Consider the following 18,430-nt stretch of genomic DNA (forward strand, 5'->3'; position numbering starts at 1 on the left):
AAATATATGTAAACAAATATGTTACATGTCCCAAAATCATAGGTTTGCAAAATGCAATTGAAGATATATATCCGTATTTTATAGGGACGGATCAGTGGCACCATATTTTTTACACAAATTTTAACACAATTTTTGGATCATTAGATTGCTCCACTTTAAATGGACGAGATTATACATGACATTGCTTTTTGACATAAAAAATAAATAAATAAATTAAGTAGTAGTATTTTCTTTCTTCTCTCTATTTTCTCATAAAGGTAAATTTCTCTCAATAAATCATTTTTCTCTCTCTTTCCTCTTCCTCTTCCCAACACATTCTTTACTACCTCTCTCATCAAACCCAAAAAAAAAAAAAAAAAAACCTTCTTGTTGTTTGCTGTCTGTTTCATTCCTTATCTTTTAAAAAAATTGAAACTATTTTGGAGAAAGTATGAAGTCTGCTAGCATCCCATCTTCAAGTTTAACCCTGCTGGTGCCAATGGCGCAGTAAGAAGCAGGACAAGAGTTGTCCAAGACTCTTAAACATGTGTCTCTGAAATCGTTGGGTATTTAAATAGTATTTATGGGTTCCTTTTCTTCGACTACACCTACAGCACAAGAGTTGCCAAAATACTGTGTGGTTAAAGATTCGTAATCTAAAACTTCTTCGTCTTCTTTTTTCCGTCAAATTTATAATGAAAATCTCCTTAACATAGGATGAGCCGTAGGGCTTATAAGACCTAAGAATTTGAATTTGATCACATATTACATGAGAAAAAAAGGGGAAAACAACATGAAAATTCAGACCATAGAAACTCATAATGTAACATGCATGAAGAAAAAGAAGAAAAAGTTTGAGAAAGGTTGTTAATGGCAGAAGGCGTGGCAATTAATGAGGTTTAATTAAAGAAATTAAAACGTGAATGAAGAGAGAGAAAATATATTTTATTATATAATTAATTAAAGAATTAAGATTAATAATACTTAATTTCAATCATTAAATACATTCTAATCTAAAAATTAAAAAATTATATCAAAAATTGTGTCAAAAACATAATATCACAGATCCGTCCCTGTTTTATATGCCTCATTTTCAACAACATTTCTCCCCAGTGAGTGCCTAATAACCTGACTATTATGTCGCTTTGTCAACTTCACAAATTTCTCACCATATTTTATAAATCAAATTATTCAATTTCACATTTGTGTTTTTCAACAAATTCCTTTTGCTCCAGTGCTCGTTTGCCATGTCACGACCGCACCACGAATTCCACACCACAAAAATAAAGTAAACAAACATATATATATATATATATATCCACGTACCCCACTTCTGTTTCTTCTTGTTGATTTTCAGATAAGATTCATGCAATAAACATGGTTTTTATTGGCTGTCCTCACTTGGGTTTGTGCCACATTAGGTCCTCATGTGTTTGTCTCCTCTTGGCATTTCCAAGCCTTTTCTTTTTAACGCGTTTGGTCTTCAAATTTGTGCTGCTATATAAAATTTTAGTCACTTCCCTCGTTTTCTCCATTGCATTAAATTAACTGTGAAACACTGAAAGATATTTAGATTTTTTGAGCTGGTTCCTTGGTCCTAAAACGACTACGTTAATCACTGCTTTTCAGATCAGATACTGCCTAATCATCCCTTGGTTTCTTGTCTTAATCTGCTTTCTTAACTGGCTCTCCATTGCCATTACAATTTACAATCTTACTCTGCTGTGCAAGCAACCAAGTTCTAGTTCAGTCCGACCGGCGTCGAATCCTATGGTCTTCTTTGTTGTTCTAGAGCGTTACGTGTGATGGGAGTTGGGATATTCTCGTTATGATTAAATTAATGTTAATTGGTCTAAGTTAAGGAGGTCGTGTTGTATTTCAGCATATATTTGATTTCATTGGATGGTACGGCTGTGCTTAGTTTAAGTTAGTTGGGATTTACTTACTGTCTGCAATGGAGATGAGATTGTTTGAATCGAAAGCTATGTCTGCATCTGAGACGGTTCAGATGGGAAGGATGTATTCGAACCGGTTTTCGGGTTTCAGGCACATACCAGTTGGTGCCAAATTCTCTCCCCAGTTCTGTTCTTGCAGAGGTAATTGTTTTCAGACCACAAAAACAAGGAGACAGAAAAATAGGATTTTTTTAATTTTTAATTCTCAAGTTTTTCATTTTTTTAGTGTTTTTAGCAGAAAGTTGAGCTTCAAAGTCCTGCCTTTTTTTGATGAGTTTGCAGCTAAATTTTCCATTCAAGAACTTAATGAGACTGCAGTATGTAAACGAAGGACCTATGCTAGTATATGATCACTAATGAGAGAATGCATGCCCTTTTCTTTTCCCTTTAAGAAAGTTAGAAATTTATCTTAATGCTTGATTTAGACTTTGAGTTCATAAGAAAGTTTTCCCTTTTGTTTTCTTATTAGTTTCTTTTGCAGGGATTCTTCTGAAGGCTTCTTATTCTTCTCATCCTTCCAGTTCGAAAATTAACTTTCCGTCAAGTAATGCTATTGGTTCAGTTGGAGATAAACTTGCAGGGGAAACTTGCTCGTTTCAAATACTTGGAACAAATGGCACAGGGACAAGACTGAATTTGTTTCCTAGAGAGATTACAGTACTTGATGCCTTCGATGATGAGTACGGGGGAGTTATCGTTGATCCAGAACGATTACCAGCAAACCCGAATGCCTTTGGCTATATCCTGCATTCTTCTCTTTCTCATTGGAGCATGGAGGTATATATTCTCTGCCTATGCCACACAATGTGGTACCTCACCTTTTTGCTAGGAAACTGATAATTACAAACTTTAGTCACATGGAGAGCCTTTGATTTTCTGATACCTCCTTTTAAATTAACATTGTTGTCTGGTAATGGTTTTACTGCTTATTTATCCTTGATCTTTGTAATTTATACGAGCCTTATGTCTGTTCCCTTCCCTTATAATATAATTGATACTATTAGGAGATGTAACATATAATTTCCATTTGACTGCAGGGGAAGAAGGGAATTTGGCTAAAGCTGCCAGTAGAAAGAGCTGAGCTTGTTCCAGTTGCTATTAAGGTACCTTACTAACTTCTGTATAAAAGGATTTACGATACGAAACCAGAGTTTCGTGAGCTGAAGGTGAATGAAAGAAGAAAGTTCACAGAACAAGTAATTCGGGTTTGCAGAATTATATTCCTTTCTTTTGTTTTGATTATTTACTGAGTGTACTGTGATTATCTGATGTAATCTATCCGGTTTCAGGAAGGGTTCGAGTACCATCATGCGGAACGAGGGTATGTGATGTTGACATACTGGATTCCAGAAGGACCTTGCATGCTTCCTGCTAATGCTTCACATCAAGTAGGGATTGGGGGATTTGTCATCAACGAAAATAATGAGGTATAAATTGCTCTGTTGATAATGTGAGAAAGAAACAATAAATTCATACTTGGGATACACAACTAGCCAATTTTCTTAATCTTTGTATGAAACTTACGAGGTAGCTTTCTCATAAATTTTATGCCTAAACTTTATTGGATGCAAGAAACCTACCTAAATCTTTTTGTAACCAACCTAAGTGCCATGACTTCAACATAGTCAGCGAGAGATTCTTTGAATATTCAGTTCTGTATCTTTCAGACAGACCAGCCTAAGTAGTAATCTTGCTGAATCTAATATGTATTCCGATAATTGTAACCGAAGAAACTATTTATATATGGTATTAGCACTAGTAATGTGCACTGCACTTATCTTTAGTTAATCGGCTTTGATAAACTTGCTCAAGCCCCTTGATTAAATGCAGCATTATTGAACTGATGACGCACTGCAGGTTCTTGTCGTACAAGAGAAACACTATGCTCCTGCGTGCGCTGGTTTTTGGAAAATACCAACCGGCTTTATCCTTGAGGTATGTTATCCAAGTTTGGAACTGCAATAGATCATGTTTTTCTAACTCTTTGTCTACTTATCCTTGAGGTGTTATCTCAGTCGGAAGAGATTTTCACAGGCGCTGTGAGAGAGGTTAAGGAGGAAACCGGGGTGAGAATTTGGTACCTAATATTTCTTCTAAGGCTCAATTCCATCTAGATTGCAAGAATTTATTCTTGCAAAGTAGTTAATATCCAATCATGTTCTTCTAATACTGTTAGCTGCATTTTGTTTTAATTGCAGATCGATACAGAGTTCGTTGAGGTTATAGCATTCAGGTAATAACCATATCTAATTGTTATTCACAACACTTAGACATGTGACCGAAGATGATTATATTTTGTTACATTTTGCAATGCATACACTTTTTTGTTTTTCAACTGTAACATCATGAAAAACCGTAGTGAGTACATATCGTAAGCATCGTTTTGTTTACAAAGAATGCTGCATATTTGTGAGGGAAAAGCGTTCAATAAGTAAATTAAGCAGTTGAAACCGGTGCAACGGGACACTTCATATGAGTTCTGAGTACTGATTTCCTTCAACAGACGGCAGCTAATATTTTCTTTAATTTCAACTCCAGGCATGTTCACAATGTAGCTTTTGAGAAGTCAGATTTGTTCTTTATCTGCATGTTACGGCCACTATCGACTGAGATTACAGTTGATGATCTTGAAATTGAAGCAGCCAAGGTAAATTTGTGCACTCATAGAATACAAGCTTAGCACCATTCTAAATAATAGGGGTGTAGAAAATGAAAATGAAAAGTACAGAAAATTATCTACAAGAAAACTAGTTGGAGAGATTATATAATTGCTTGCAAGTTCCCCCCTTTCCCATTGCCCTCTGTCTTCTTTCTTGATAAAATGGTATCAATGTACTCCTAGTCTTCGTCCCTTCGGGGACATCTGTTAAACTTGTATGTAATGTACTTTTCTAGTCTTCTACAAGCAAAAACTGGAAAAACATTCAGGACTATCTAGTAAATTAAGGATGACATGAAAATATTGGACCACAGGGCAAGCTATGAAAATTAACCGTAATGCCCCAGCCATGAGCTGGTTGCTACCTGCTTTAGCAGCTTTACAAACTTTTGGTTTTTGGCATTGCTTAAGAGACTAATAATTTCTCATTCCTCATATAGTTTTGGTAACCAGGATCAACAAAATTAATGGGATTTGTGGCCATAAGCTAAATGCAGTACTATTTTCCATTTTATCTGCACCAAACAAGGTTTTCTGGTAACATTATTGGATTTGTTGATTGCTCAAACTTAGAGCTTGTGCCATTAATGTGCAGTGGATGCCCCTGGATGAGTTTGTGGAGCAACCACTAATACAAGAGGATTCCATGTTCAAGAAGATCATTTCGATATGTATCGCCCGGCTAGGAAAGCGTTACTGCGGTCTATCTTCTCATCAAGTGGTCTCAAAATTTGATGGCAGATTGTCTTCCTTGTACTATAATGTTGTTGATGCTCAAGATTTCAATTGTTCAAGTTGTTGAATGCCTAAATAACCTCACTGCCCAGCGTAAGAACACACATTCCTGCCCTGTTCTAATTTGTTCTGTATATGGTTGAAACAAAATACATAGGTTTCAAACATTGAAACAAATGTTACAAGTAATGTTTAACATGTAATTATAGTGTTTTATGTTTTTTCCTGATGTAAATATGTCTTCTAATGTAAAGTGTCAGAAGAATGGTAATATATTGTATCCTCCTCACCTATTATCCTGCAGATGAGGCTGTTGTAAATACAATGCCATCAGATTCCTTAGGGCATGTTTACGTATCAGTAATGGGTATGGGAGGAAAGGGAATGATTTCCATTTCTGACTTCCCCTGCGTTTACTTGCAATCAGGAATGAAAAAATAAGTGGGCCCCACCTCAAAATCCGTAATCACATTCCCTCAAAACTAGGTATCAGATCGACTAGGGGGGACTAGTCGATACGATTCCCATTCCTGCTTTCTCTTATTAACTTCCAAAAATACCCTTACCACTTTACTATAATTCCAAAATAACTCAAACCCTAAAAAAAAATAAAAATACACGCCAGAAGGAGTTCAAACAACTCAAACCCTTAACGTTACAACACAGCCTCCCTGGAGCAGCAGAAACTATGTAAGTCACTCCATCTATCTATCTATCCACCTTTTTCTTTTTCTTCTATCTTCTGTCTTCACATTCATCGCAAAACAAAGTATGATCATGGATAAATAAATTGATGATATTGTCATAGTTAACCATGTTGGTAGTATATGAATGAAGAGAGATGGCGTTGGGTTTGGAAAATCTTATAGCTGGTGCAGCGTCAGTTTTTGTCTAAAGCTTAATATTCCAAGGAATTTCTTCATGTTTTTACTTGTGATTTAACAAGATTTTATTGTTTTGTAGTTAGGCTAGTTTGCATTTAATTTTGAATTTTGGTGTAGGGCTTTCAACTAGTAAACCATTTGAGGTATTATTGACAATCGTATGAAATGTACTTTGACCATTTCCTCAACTAATGGGGGTTGATGATTCCCTTAACTTGTGGGGGTTATCGTCCTAAGAACCTTTTATTAATTATTATTATTTTGTCAAAGTGGAATATCATTATCTTCTGTTTATGAATTTCTTAGTGTTACTATTCTAAGACTTGCAGTTTGTTTAGGTAATTACTACAAAGTGATTGCTGCCGTTTGGAGTTCCAATCAATGGATATGTGATAATTACTACTTACGTGATAATTACTACAGTCTCCCTTCCATTCCATAATTCTATTGTTGTCATATACAGAACAAGGATTAGGCTTAGGTAACCAATAAATTGCTTATTATTGTCACAAATATTTCTGGGTCTCACCTCGCATTGTGTTGATCAGAAAAGGAAAAGAGAAAAAGCCTTCATGCCATAGATCAGGTGTTTCTTTTTTGTTTTAGTTTTTGGTTTTTCCCAATATCCTTTTACAAGTTTCAATGTATTGTGTTGATCAGAATCTTTTCACTTATGTTAAACTGTTTTTCATATCACAGATATAGTTTTGCATGTCTACAGCCAAAAAAAAAAAAAACAACAATCTTTTGATGTAATACGTAGGCTTTACCCCAAACTGTATATTTAATCTTACAATTTTAGTTCTTTGCAGGTGTCAATAAAAGTGATTGTGAGTATATCTTGTCGAGCACGAAAGCAACGTTTGCAAAGCAATATCATATCCCAAATTAGGTAAGATTCTTAAAATTCAGCTTTCTCAGATGATCATGGACAAAGAAATTGATGATATTGTCATAGTTAACCATGTTGGTAGTATATGTTGATATCTTGAATAATATACATATTTTAATGTCATGTAGACAAATGGCTCGATTAAGTTTGTCCACAAAGAGGAAACTACGTGTTACTATAAATGCTTTGATTGTCTACCTTCGAATAATATTTGTTGTATGTGCTGCGGGTTATGTCTATGCACGCTTAGCTTATCGAAAAAGTCATCGACCAAGTCTTCCTTCGGTGATAAGAGTTTACAAACAACTAGAATACCTACATGGACTAGTTTATGAGAGTGATACTACATGTATTGACCAACTAAGGATGGATAGACAATCTTTTCATAAGCTTTGTCAAATTTTGGTCACTAAAGGAGAACTACGATCGACCCGAAACATGTCCACAGAGGAGATGGTTGCAATTTTTTTAAATATTCTTGCACACCATCATAAGAATCGCGTCATAAAATTTAATTTTACTAGATCGGGACGAACTGTTAGTAAGTATTTTCATGAGTGCTTGAAGGCAATGATTCGATGCCAAAAGGATTTCTGGAAATCACCAGAACCCGTACCTGAGAACTCAACAGACTATAGGTGGAAGTGGTTTAAGGTATGCACTATTTATAGCTATGAAATTATTCAAAATAAAAATACATATTTTGTTTTAAGAACCTTATTAAAATTTTTTTATATTTTAATATAGAACTGTTTAGGAGCATTAGATGGAACCTATATTAGAGTGAAGGTACCAGAACGAGAGAAACCAAAATACAGAACAAGGAAGGGTGAAATAGCAACGAATGTTTTGGGAGTTTGCTCTCAAGACTTGCAGTTTATATATGTTTTGGCTGGATGGGAGGGTTCTGCACATGATAGTCGAGTCCTTAAAGATGCTCTGAGTAGGAGAAATGGACTAAAAGTCCCTAATGGTAATATTTAAAAACCAATATTTTAATTTAGTGCATTTTCCATTATGCATAAAATATCACTTTAGGTTTATGTCCCTTACTGTTTTGTTTTTACATTAGGTTATTATTACTTAGTGGATGCTGGTTACACCAACGGAACAGGCTTCCTTGCACCTTTTAGAGGACAACGTTATCATCTTAATGATTGGAGGGATGGCCATCGACCTGAGACACCAAATGAATTTTTCAATATGAAACATTCGAGTGCTAGAAATGTTATTGAGAGGTGTTTCGGTTTATTAAAAATGCGTTGGGCAATTCTTAGGAGTCCATCCTTTTATGATATTATAACACAACGTCGTATAATTTCTGTGTGTTGTATGCTCCATAACTTTATAAGAAGAGAGATGGCTTTGAATCCTATTGAACATCAAGTGGACAATCAGTTTGTAGATGGAACTTTGGAAACAAATGATTACATTGGTACAGTTGAGTCCTCAGAGGATTGGAGTGTATGGAGGCAAAACCTTGCAAATGAAATGTGGAACACATGGAATGGAAATAGGGAATGAAGACATGTGATGAGCACATTATTTGTTTGTTTTTATCGTGTTATTTAATGTACTCAAGACATTATTTATTTATTGTGCTTGTGTAATGTATTGAATATGAACAATTAATATGAGTACGTGTTTTTAAGAACCTTTTTATTAATTCATGCATTCATTGTTTAGAGCTGGAATGCTTTTCATCACTTGTATAGCAGATTCATTGTTTTTCATCACTTGTATCTTTTTTTTTGTTTATTTTTTGTAGTAGATCATTTATCGTCATGAGTTCTACTGCTACTTCAAGTGGAAAAGTAAGGGGAGGAAGGGGACAAAATAAGCGCTATTGGACAACTAAGGAGGATAACACATTGATGGAATGCTTAATGGAACTCCATCAGAATACCAATTGGCGAGGTGACTCAGGCTTTAAAAATGGATACTTGAATAAATTAGAAACTATGCTAGAAGTCAAACTTCCGAATTCTGGGTTGAAGGCATCACCCCATATTGAATCAAGGGTGAAGACTTTGAAGGGAAAATATGGTGCTTTAGCTGATGCATTATCTCAAAGTGGTTTTGGGTGGAATGAAGAGGAGATGATGTTGGTATGTGAGAAAAGTGTATTTGATGCATGGGCGAAGGTAAATCTAAGCATATCCTATTCTGTGCATATCGAATTAAAAATTACATATGTTATGCTATGTCTTTAATATTCATTTAAGAATACTAATGCAGATATATATATATATATATTGTAATTGTAGAATAAAAAGGATGCAAGTGGTTTGTATGGCAAGTCGTTTCCACATTACTATGCACTTGGAGAGATATACGGAAAAGATCGTGCTATTGGAACAAATGCTGGAAATGCTGATGATGATGAAGAAGACGTTAGGCGAGATGATGCAAGTGTTCATCAGAATAGAAGTGTGGGTGATGATTTTATTGAGGAGATGTTTTCACATCCTGATGGTGGGTCACAATATGGGGGTTCAGAATATGACGGATCTCAATTTGATGATGTTGAGGATTTAGAAGATGATGAGACAACTTTTACACAACCAAATCCCCAACCCTCAAGTGCCCAACAACGTGCCCAACAGAAGAGACCCGCACAAGATGTAGCAAGTGGTCCAAGTAATCCTCGTAGGAAGGTAAATGCTTTGAATGAAATGTCTAACAAATTTGGACTTATGGCTGAAGCCGTAGCCGGAATGGCACCTCAACTTGCAGGTTTGGTTAATGTTCTTTCAACAGAGAAGGATCTTGCTGATATGCAAGCTAACCTTGGTGGTGAATTGAGGAAAATAGAATTCCTAACTCCTTTGCAAGTATTTCGTATCACCAATATTTTAGCCAAAGAGCACGATTTGCTGAGGGTCTTCTTTACCATGACTGATGAAGAAAAAAAAGATTATGTATTTAATCTTATGGAGCATGGCTTATAGTGATTGCGATTGATGAGTAATGGGTGAATGACTTTTGTGGAGATTATATATCTCTTCTTTTGGTAGTTTGACTATTTTGTATTTAATCGTATGAAGATTATGCAAATTATTATTATTTGATTATTTACTAGTTACGTAGGTGAAAGATAAATATTTATTGGAGTTTATTTTGTGAATTTTATTTGCTTATGTTAGTTTTGGATGTGCTCTTTGCAACTGCTTAGCCCTTAGGTGACTTCTTTTGTGAATTTTATCTCACTTGATCAAAGATTTCTTAGCCAAGTTAGCTTGTCTAGCTTTTGGTTCAGAATAAATTGCTGATAATTTTCTTTAATAACGGATTCCCTCTTACTGATTAATTCAAAACCCCTTTTCCTATAGCTTTTGGTTTTGGGTGAATTTTATATATGTGATGTGGTGAAAATATGTAGGGCATTTTAGTAATCAAATTAATTTGGATTCTGATTCATGAAAATTAGTAAACAATAACAATGGGAATCAACCCCATTCCCTTACTAATTTCGTATGTTTAGTAAACAGCTTAATGGGAATGATTCTTCCCATACCGATTCAGTAGTTCCCCGATTCCTAAATTATCTGATTCCTTATTTTCTCCATTACTGATACGTAAACATGCCCATAGTGTTATTAAAATAAAATTTATTTGGTTTCTTTCATGAAGTATAAATTTGTGGCATTTGATGTTACAAAAACAAGATTGAAAGCCTTCCATTTGGTGTTTGGGAAAATTAGTTGAATTATTTACACAAAACACTCTTTGAAATTTCATGTGTTTTTACTTTAGATCCTGTATTTATACAATACTACGGTAATATGGCCACACGATACATCTTATACACGTGTAAGAAATAATATCAATACACATATACAAGATGTACCATATGACAGTATTACCCTAGTAACGATTTGGTTTCACATAAATCCTAAAATTGAAAGCAAATGTGCAAATGCTCTATCTTGAATTCAAAATTGTTGACATGTACATTTGTGCCTTATCCAATGTGGTTCTGTCAATTGTCATGCTACAATTGCCTGCCGGCTGCAGGAGGAGGGCCCAAGAACGGAATCAAAAACTGAGGGACCTTTGGGCCTGTTTAGCCAAAGATTATTGTATATTATTAGGTCAGAGGAAAAAAAATAGACAATACCATGTGCGGTGGCATGATTGATGCCATCTGGGTGTGGTCAGAGAATTCAATCCAGTTGGTCACAAATCATTTTCTTGTCTTGCAATGATTATTTGGTTTTTTTCTTGAGAAAAATTTATAATCGCATTTATCCACACCACATCATTAGATTGGAAAAATAGATTATGTTGTTAAATTCAATGTATTTTTGTGTTTTAAATATGTTATATTAAGTTTATAATATAGTATTTCAAGTGTACTATTCAAACTTTATGGAAGAAAAAAAATTAATACTCAAAGCAAGAGATTTTTTAAACTAAACACAGTGTTTATATATTTGCTGCTGATTCAAACACATTTGCAATTTACTAATAAATCAAAAGACCAATCCTGATAGCTTAAAGAGACTAAAATGTCCCTGCACACAATAGCCATTTAGACCAAAATTGACTAAAGTCAATGAATTTGACGACTTACACCAGCAATGCAATCATTTGGTAAATATAACCATCGGAGATGAAAGTGAAAACTTGGTAAATTATAGGGGTGAAGCATGTAGGTTAGAATGATCTCTTTTTTTTTTTGTTTTTTTTGTTTTGTGTAAAGAAGGGAAATTCATTGAATAATCTCTCGTTATGCGAGGAGAGCCATGAGTCTTAGCTTATGTTTTTCCAAAGAGATCTGGGGGAGACCCCCCCCCCCAACACCCCCATCGATATATGGATTGCCGAAGGCATGTATTTTTTTGTTGTTTCTTGGGAAAATGGCAATATTTTTATAACCTTAGACCAACCCTGAAGATACGGAAAAAAGAGCCGGGATGGTGTGATGCGGGAACATTAAGGCAATGACAAATAAGATGGACACCATATTTGAGGAAGGTTAGACAGTTTCCAAAGGTCAGGGTTGGATTGGAGACGGTCCGTCTTTTTCTTTTTTACTTGACAGACGAATGGGGGGAGCCCCCCCCCCCCCCCCCCCCCATATTTTTCTAGATTAGGTTAGAATGATTTTTTTTGTTTTTTCGGATACAAGCGATAATTTTCTTTAATCTAATCTAAACTACAGGGACAGAGATTTGAACTCGAGTGTAGAATAGGGAGCATATCCGCTATAATCAACTTGGCGAAACCCATATCTACAATAATAAGAATGATCTCTAACAGTATTGATGAGTGCAACGTTTTTTTTTTTTTTTTTTTTTTTTTTGGTGTTGTTCTTGTTGATACAAAGTAATATTGAAGGAGGTGAATTTCAAACACATCTCAAGTGGTAATTTACTCTTAACCACTTGACCTACAAACTCGTTGCATTGAGATCACCTTTTAGTCAAACAAGTTTTCTTAAATTTTTTGTTTGATTAAGGACATTCAAGGGCCATTACATAATTAAAATTTGATGAAAAAGTGCTTGACTGAGCAAATTTGTCATCACTAAGAGCACTTCCATTCGTGCAGGCCAGCACGGGCAAAAGGCCCCCTAGCCCTCAAAAATCAACTCTAGCTGTGAAGGCTAGTCCGAGCAAGGAGTGGGTTCCATTAGCCTAGGCAAGCCCAAAGGCAAGACTTGCCTGGGCTGCTGCTTGGGTTTGCTAATGTCACCATAACATCAGCGACCAATTTAAATACCCAAAATTTTTAAAAAAAAAAAAATTCAGATTTTTTTACATATAGCCATGTTCTTCACTTCCCACACAAAAAATTCCATACAAATTCATCTCCTCATATCTCATGTGAATAGTATTTACCTTTACTTATATAAATAGTAGGCTTATTATCACAAAACGTCCCTAAGATTTAAGAAACTATCAGATTGCATCCTTCATTTTTTTTTTGTTTTGGTCATTCGTGGTCCTCAAGGTTAGTATGCATGATCACAAATGGTCCATGCCGTTAGGTTTTGTCAAAAACTCTGTTAGTTTGCTGACGTGGCATATATGTATATCACAAAACATCCTTGAGGTTCACACACTTATCACAAATGGTCCTTATGAAATTTTTTAATTTTTTAAATTTAAACTTCATAAAAATTTTCTTTTCTTTTTAAAATTTTATGAATTATAATTATTTTAAAAAATATATTAAATTTTAAATACATGTGACACTATATTATTGTAGATGTTGGCTCCATATATATGCCACATCAACAAACTAACGAAGTTTTTAAAAAATAATTTAAAATTCATAAAATTTAAAAATGAAAAAAACTAAAGGTTTAGGGTTCATAAATGGTCCTCAAGATTAAAATCCTTCTATAAATGATTTTTTCATTTATAAATAATTTTAAAAAGAAAACCAAAATTTTATGAATTTTAAATTAAAAAATAAAAAAAATTTCATAGGGACCATTTGTGATAAGTGTGTAAACCTCAGGGATGTTTTGTGATATATATGTATGCCACGTCAGCAAACTAACCCAATTTTTGACAAAACCTAACGGCAAGGACCATTTATGATTACGCATACTAACCTTGATGACTATAAGTGACACAAAAGAATATTAACGACGCAATCTAATAATTTCATAAATCTTAAGAACGTTTTGTGATAATAAGCCTAAATAATATCCTTTTGACATTGCACCACGGGAGGAAAGTGCTCTAACCACTTTACCTATGGTAATACGTACCCAAAAGAAAGTCATTGCCATAGGGCAAGTTCGTCATTTACGAAAAAACTAACCTTCACTTGTTTGGAGCGAACTGCATTAATAACTTAATCGTCGTTTGACGATTCGCACACTTTCGAAATTCAACGAACAAACAAAGCTTCCAATAATCGTAAAAAATTATTAAATCCTAAAACTCCAAAATTTACATTAAAACTTTCCCCATTTTCCTCAAATTTTCTCGGCAACCAAACACACAGCTCGAGGTTAGAAAACATCCTTACTATATTCACTTCCCTGAGGTTCCGTCTGATTGGGGAACACGATGATCAGCTTGTGATTATATCAGAACGCAATTGAGGAAATTAGGGTTAGCGACTCAATACAATGCGGTTGTTTCCTTTGAGCTCAAGCCCGACCTCAACCTCGACCTCGAGCACAGAGAAGGAGAAGACTGATCGGAAAAAAAATCGCGCCCTTTTGTACCTCAATGTCTACGATCTCACGCCTGTAAATAACTACCTTTACTGGTTTGGATTTGGGATCTTCCACTCCGGCATCGAAGGTATGCGACTTTCGTGGCTTTTCAGCTCTCTTAGTAATTGAAATTTGAATTTGTGAATTTTCATTTTCAATTTAGGTGTTATTTCTGTTTAATTGTGAACAAATTTGGGTTTATTGCTATAAATTTTCAATTTTTAGAAATGTCATGGTGTATTTTGTTCGTATGGATGGATAGTTATGTGGAAATAGGAGTATGGTGGGCATTGAGATTTGCTCTGCAAACTGTGATATGCTTATAGTTTATTGACAAGCTATGCTAATGTTTGTAAGAGAATAGAGTGACTGAAATGGTAACTACAAGAGATTGCATATGCACAATGTCTGAAATCTTGCCCATTATTTTGATCATTGACAAGATGTAAGCAATTATTGTTTCGGAGAATTCCCTACAGCAGATTTCAAATAATCCTATGATGAAATCTAAGCAGCTATGTGTGGCTTGATGTAAGAAAACTATTTTCTTATCATATGAAAAATGCAGTTCCATGCATAAAGAGACCCAAATATAGGTAAGGATTAGTATTTTGGAGTGTTAACGGTACTTTCTTAAAAACAAAACTTGATATTTACGTAACAGAGGAAGTTTATAAATTTAATCGTTTTTCTTTTTGAAGATCTTAAGTGCTAAATGAGAAAATAATACTGCACTTTTGTACAGAACTTTAACAGTTAGAAACTTTTTATTTATTTATTATTATTATTATTATATTAAATTAAATGATTAAATAGTTTTGAGATTCTGTGTAAGAGAGTAAGATAACGGATAGAGATAATTGTAAGTTCTACAAGATCTGTACTAGAGTTAAGGTCTACAATTGTGGTCTTGGAATAGAAGCATCAAAATATATGCAGGGTTTTCTGGAAATATATCATACAAAACGTACAACTTGGGTGAAGGATCAACTTATATAAAGGGTTATTGTAACTAGAGAGAATTATATGTTGAATTAATGGTATAATGCTTAATGAACCATGGAATACCTGAATATGAAAAACCTGCAATAAAAATATTGGAGAATTACATTAATTCATAGAGTTTATAGAATCCTTTATACTGGAGTATAGGCTAGTTTACACCCTCAAATTGATTCGGATTGAAGATTTGACTTCCTTGATTACTTTAACTGTTGATTGATTGGCTCAATTCCCAAACATTAGGCTGATCTGTATTGCTGAATTTGTGTTTTGGAATTCTATATAAACACCTATATACTCTATTCACTGGTAATGAAATACATTCAGTTTCTTAGTTCTTTCTTTGCAACACATTACACATTATTTTTGTTTGTTTTTCCTTTGGTTTTTCTATATTTTATACTTGACTAGTCGGACTGAATCTCCTTGGAAGTCTTCATATTAAATTATAGATGAAAGGCATGACAAAGTTCTACCTATTTTTATACCCAGTTCATGGCTTGGAGTACGGATTTGGAGCCCATGAGTATCCTAGCAGTGGGGTTTTTGAGGTGGAACCAAGAAGTTGTCCTGGCTTCATCTTCAGAAGGTCAGTCCTGTTGGGCAGCACTGATATGTCTCGCTCAGAATTGCGGTCATTTATGGAGCACCTTTCTGGAAAGTATCATGGTGATACTTATCATTTAATTGCCAAGAATTGCAACCATTTTACTGATGAGGTCTGTATGCGGCTAACTGGAAAGCCTATACCAGGATGGGTAAATCGGCTGGCCAAAGTAGGTGAGAGTAAAGATACTCTACTTAAGTATTCACAAGAGCACGCTATCTTAAACTTCATGGGGGTGCTTCTAGACCTTATAAATGAATGACATATCCTTGTTAGGGTTGGATACTATTTTTTAACTTTGCTTTGCATGCCCGTAGATTTCATAGAATAGGCAGATCAACATCATTATCGGAAATGGGTTTTATAAAGGTCTAAAACTTTACTTTGTTGATGATTCAATGAGCTTTTCATTTATCTAAGTAGAGGTTTTTCTCAAGTGTCAGGTTCTTTCTGTAACTGTCTTCTGCCAGAAAGCATTCAAATAGCAGCAGTGAGACATCTTCCTGACCATCCTGCATATTCTGGTATGTTCCCAGTTGACAGTCATTTTTCTGAAGATGTTTGAATCACAATTTTGCATATTTTTCTGACTTAAGCCTAAGCGTATTATGCTTGCATCAGCTGTCTAAGAGAACCGAAAAAAGTTATGGTATGAACATGCTCATGTCTTTGCATGGGAAACTTATATGCCGTGTCTATCTATATCATTGCAGAAATATAAGATAAGGAAGGAAAATTGAACTGAAGCAGATCTTTTCTTCATAGTACTACAGAAGGTCCATGCACATATAATGTGTGTGCAATGAGTGGGGGTTAGAAGAGAGGGTTGAAATGCATAGGAGAGCGGGCTGGTTGAAAGTAGTAGGTGAGTGTGAAAATAGGAAACATTGAACTATAGTGGGGCACTCAACTATAAGCGCACCATCGTTGGTTCTTCAATCTGTTATCAATATTATTTAAAAATGTTTGCGATATATACCAACAATAAAAAGAGTTGGGCGATTCTACTTGAGTGATTCTTATGCACATGATAATAAGTGAGGCGATGAAAACATGAGGCTGTGAAAAAAGTTAGATACCTGTAGAAGTTTTTTAATTATGTGTCTGAACCTTGTTCAGCCGACCAAGGCTGAACAAATGAGATTATGCATGGTCGAAATTGACTAAACGTTTTAGGTATGTTTGATTGCTTGAGTCTGTGTATCGTTTGCCCAAGGTTGGATGAACGATGCTTGATCTAAAATTAATGCCCGAAAACAACAAATAAAACCAATAAATTTGCACATTTCTCTAGAACCTATAATTAAAATACAAGCCAAGTGGTTTCAAACCACCCATCATTTCTTTGAGCAACTGTTTTTCATTTTTATTTGAGCATTATCACACTGTGCAGTAGCTTAGGGTTTTGTTCAGTCTAGTTACTGTTTCTTTGTTTTCTGTTTCTGTGTGGCCACCTAGGCCATCTCTGTATTTTATTGTCTATTGCAATAAAATTTGTTTCCTTTAAAAAAAAAAGAAAAAAAAAGATCACATTGTGCCCAAGGTTGTCGAGATGCTGGATTAACAAATGAAGCAAAGCACACAACCTGGAGTTCTGGTGCATGTTAATCAAAGAGAATATCAATAATGCTGTAGAATTTCATCGCACGGAATCTACGTTCCGTTTACCTTTTCTGGATAAGCTGCTACTAAATCTTAGCAAATCTGTAGCGAGTTCATTTGAAGGAAGAGGTAGAATCATCAAACACTCTGATGGAATCAACCTCCTGGCTTAATTGCATTTGGTTGGGATATTGATCTGGTCATGGAAAGTTGGGAACTCTATATGGTTAAGCTGATGTTTTCTGGATCCTGCCATGCAGGCTGCCATCAATTATTAACATGTGTGTCTCTTACAAGATTTTTTGAACCGTTTTTATTTTGTGAATACAGGTGAGGATGATGATGACGATGGATCAGAATCCATCGCATCATCTGGAACAGAAGGAAGTGAAGAGGGGCCAAATCATCATCTGCTGACTACACCAGCAGGTGATGTAGCTTTCCTGAAGGAAAAACCCGTGAGGTTAGCAAGGGAACATTAATTTCTTCCCCTCATTGAATTTGGGTTGTCTTGTGTCTGTGTTTGTACTTAATAGTCTAATGATTCTGAATGTATCACAAAACATGTCTCTGGCGATAGTTTTTGGCATAATGATGATGCTTGAGATTTGTCTGCTGCCCTGTATCGTTAAAAATGTACGAGTATTGTATCTGAACTATCATTCGAAAACGTACATTCGGTATATTTTGATCCTGTATTTAATACAAATTGTACTTAATACGCTGTTCATAGATGCTATTTATATCCAAAGAAATTGTAGTGGAAGTTTGTCACCTTGTTAATGTCGTAGATCCTTGACGATGTCTTACATTTCTATGCTCAAGTGCTAACCAATTTGTAAATTACTGTGTTGTTGATCACTCGTTTGAGCTCACTATACAATGTGAACCCATTATCTGAACCGTTCAACCTTTAGGTCCTCGTTCATGTA

General features: G+C 34.9%; 3 protein-coding genes across 6 annotated transcripts; all 3 read left to right on the forward strand.

Annotated features, from left to right (window-relative positions):
• LOC18777781 (nudix hydrolase 8) lies at positions 1,355–5,675 on the forward strand. 2 transcript variants are annotated; one of them, XM_007209196.2, is made up of 9 exons: positions 1,355–2,075; positions 2,416–2,711; positions 2,972–3,037; positions 3,224–3,361; positions 3,792–3,869; positions 3,950–4,000; positions 4,133–4,167; positions 4,473–4,581; positions 5,189–5,675. In XM_007209196.2, the coding sequence occupies exons 1-9, from the start codon at positions 1,934–1,936 to the stop codon at positions 5,393–5,395; spliced, it is 1,122 nt and encodes a 373-aa protein (XP_007209258.1). In that variant the 5' UTR covers positions 1,355–1,933; the 3' UTR covers positions 5,396–5,675. The 2 variants fall into 2 exon arrangements, with proteins under 2 accessions (XP_007209258.1, XP_020419689.1); XM_020564100.1 differs by having other exon boundaries at positions 1,378–2,075; positions 2,404–2,711.
• Positions 7,336–10,170, forward strand: LOC18776125 (protein ALP1-like). Of its 2 annotated transcripts, none has more exons than XM_020564102.1 (3): positions 7,336–7,758; positions 7,852–8,077; positions 8,177–10,170. In XM_020564102.1, exons 1-3 carry the CDS (start codon positions 7,471–7,473, stop codon positions 8,626–8,628), a joined length of 966 nt encoding a protein of 321 aa, XP_020419691.1. In that variant the 5' UTR covers positions 7,336–7,470; the 3' UTR covers positions 8,629–10,170. The 2 variants fall into 2 exon arrangements, with proteins under 2 accessions (XP_020419691.1, XP_020419690.1); XM_020564101.1 differs by lacking the exon at positions 7,336–7,758 and having other exon boundaries at positions 7,911–8,077; positions 8,177–9,248; positions 9,372–10,170.
• Positions 13,934–18,272, forward strand: LOC18777371 (deSI-like protein At4g17486). 2 transcript variants are annotated; one of them, XM_020564212.1, is made up of 4 exons: positions 13,934–14,375; positions 15,782–16,069; positions 16,334–16,420; positions 17,829–18,272. In XM_020564212.1, the coding sequence occupies exons 1-4, from the start codon at positions 14,198–14,200 to the stop codon at positions 17,978–17,980; spliced, it is 705 nt and encodes a 234-aa protein (XP_020419801.1). In that variant the 5' UTR covers positions 13,934–14,197; the 3' UTR covers positions 17,981–18,272. The 2 variants fall into 2 exon arrangements, with proteins under 2 accessions (XP_020419801.1, XP_020419802.1); XM_020564213.1 differs by having other exon boundaries at positions 13,935–14,375; positions 16,340–16,420.

The sequence above is a fragment of the Prunus persica genome, chromosome G5 (genome assembly GCF_000346465.2).
Source record: "Prunus persica cultivar Lovell chromosome G5, Prunus_persica_NCBIv2, whole genome shotgun sequence".
NCBI classification, from domain to species: Eukaryota; Viridiplantae; Streptophyta; class Magnoliopsida; order Rosales; family Rosaceae; genus Prunus; species Prunus persica.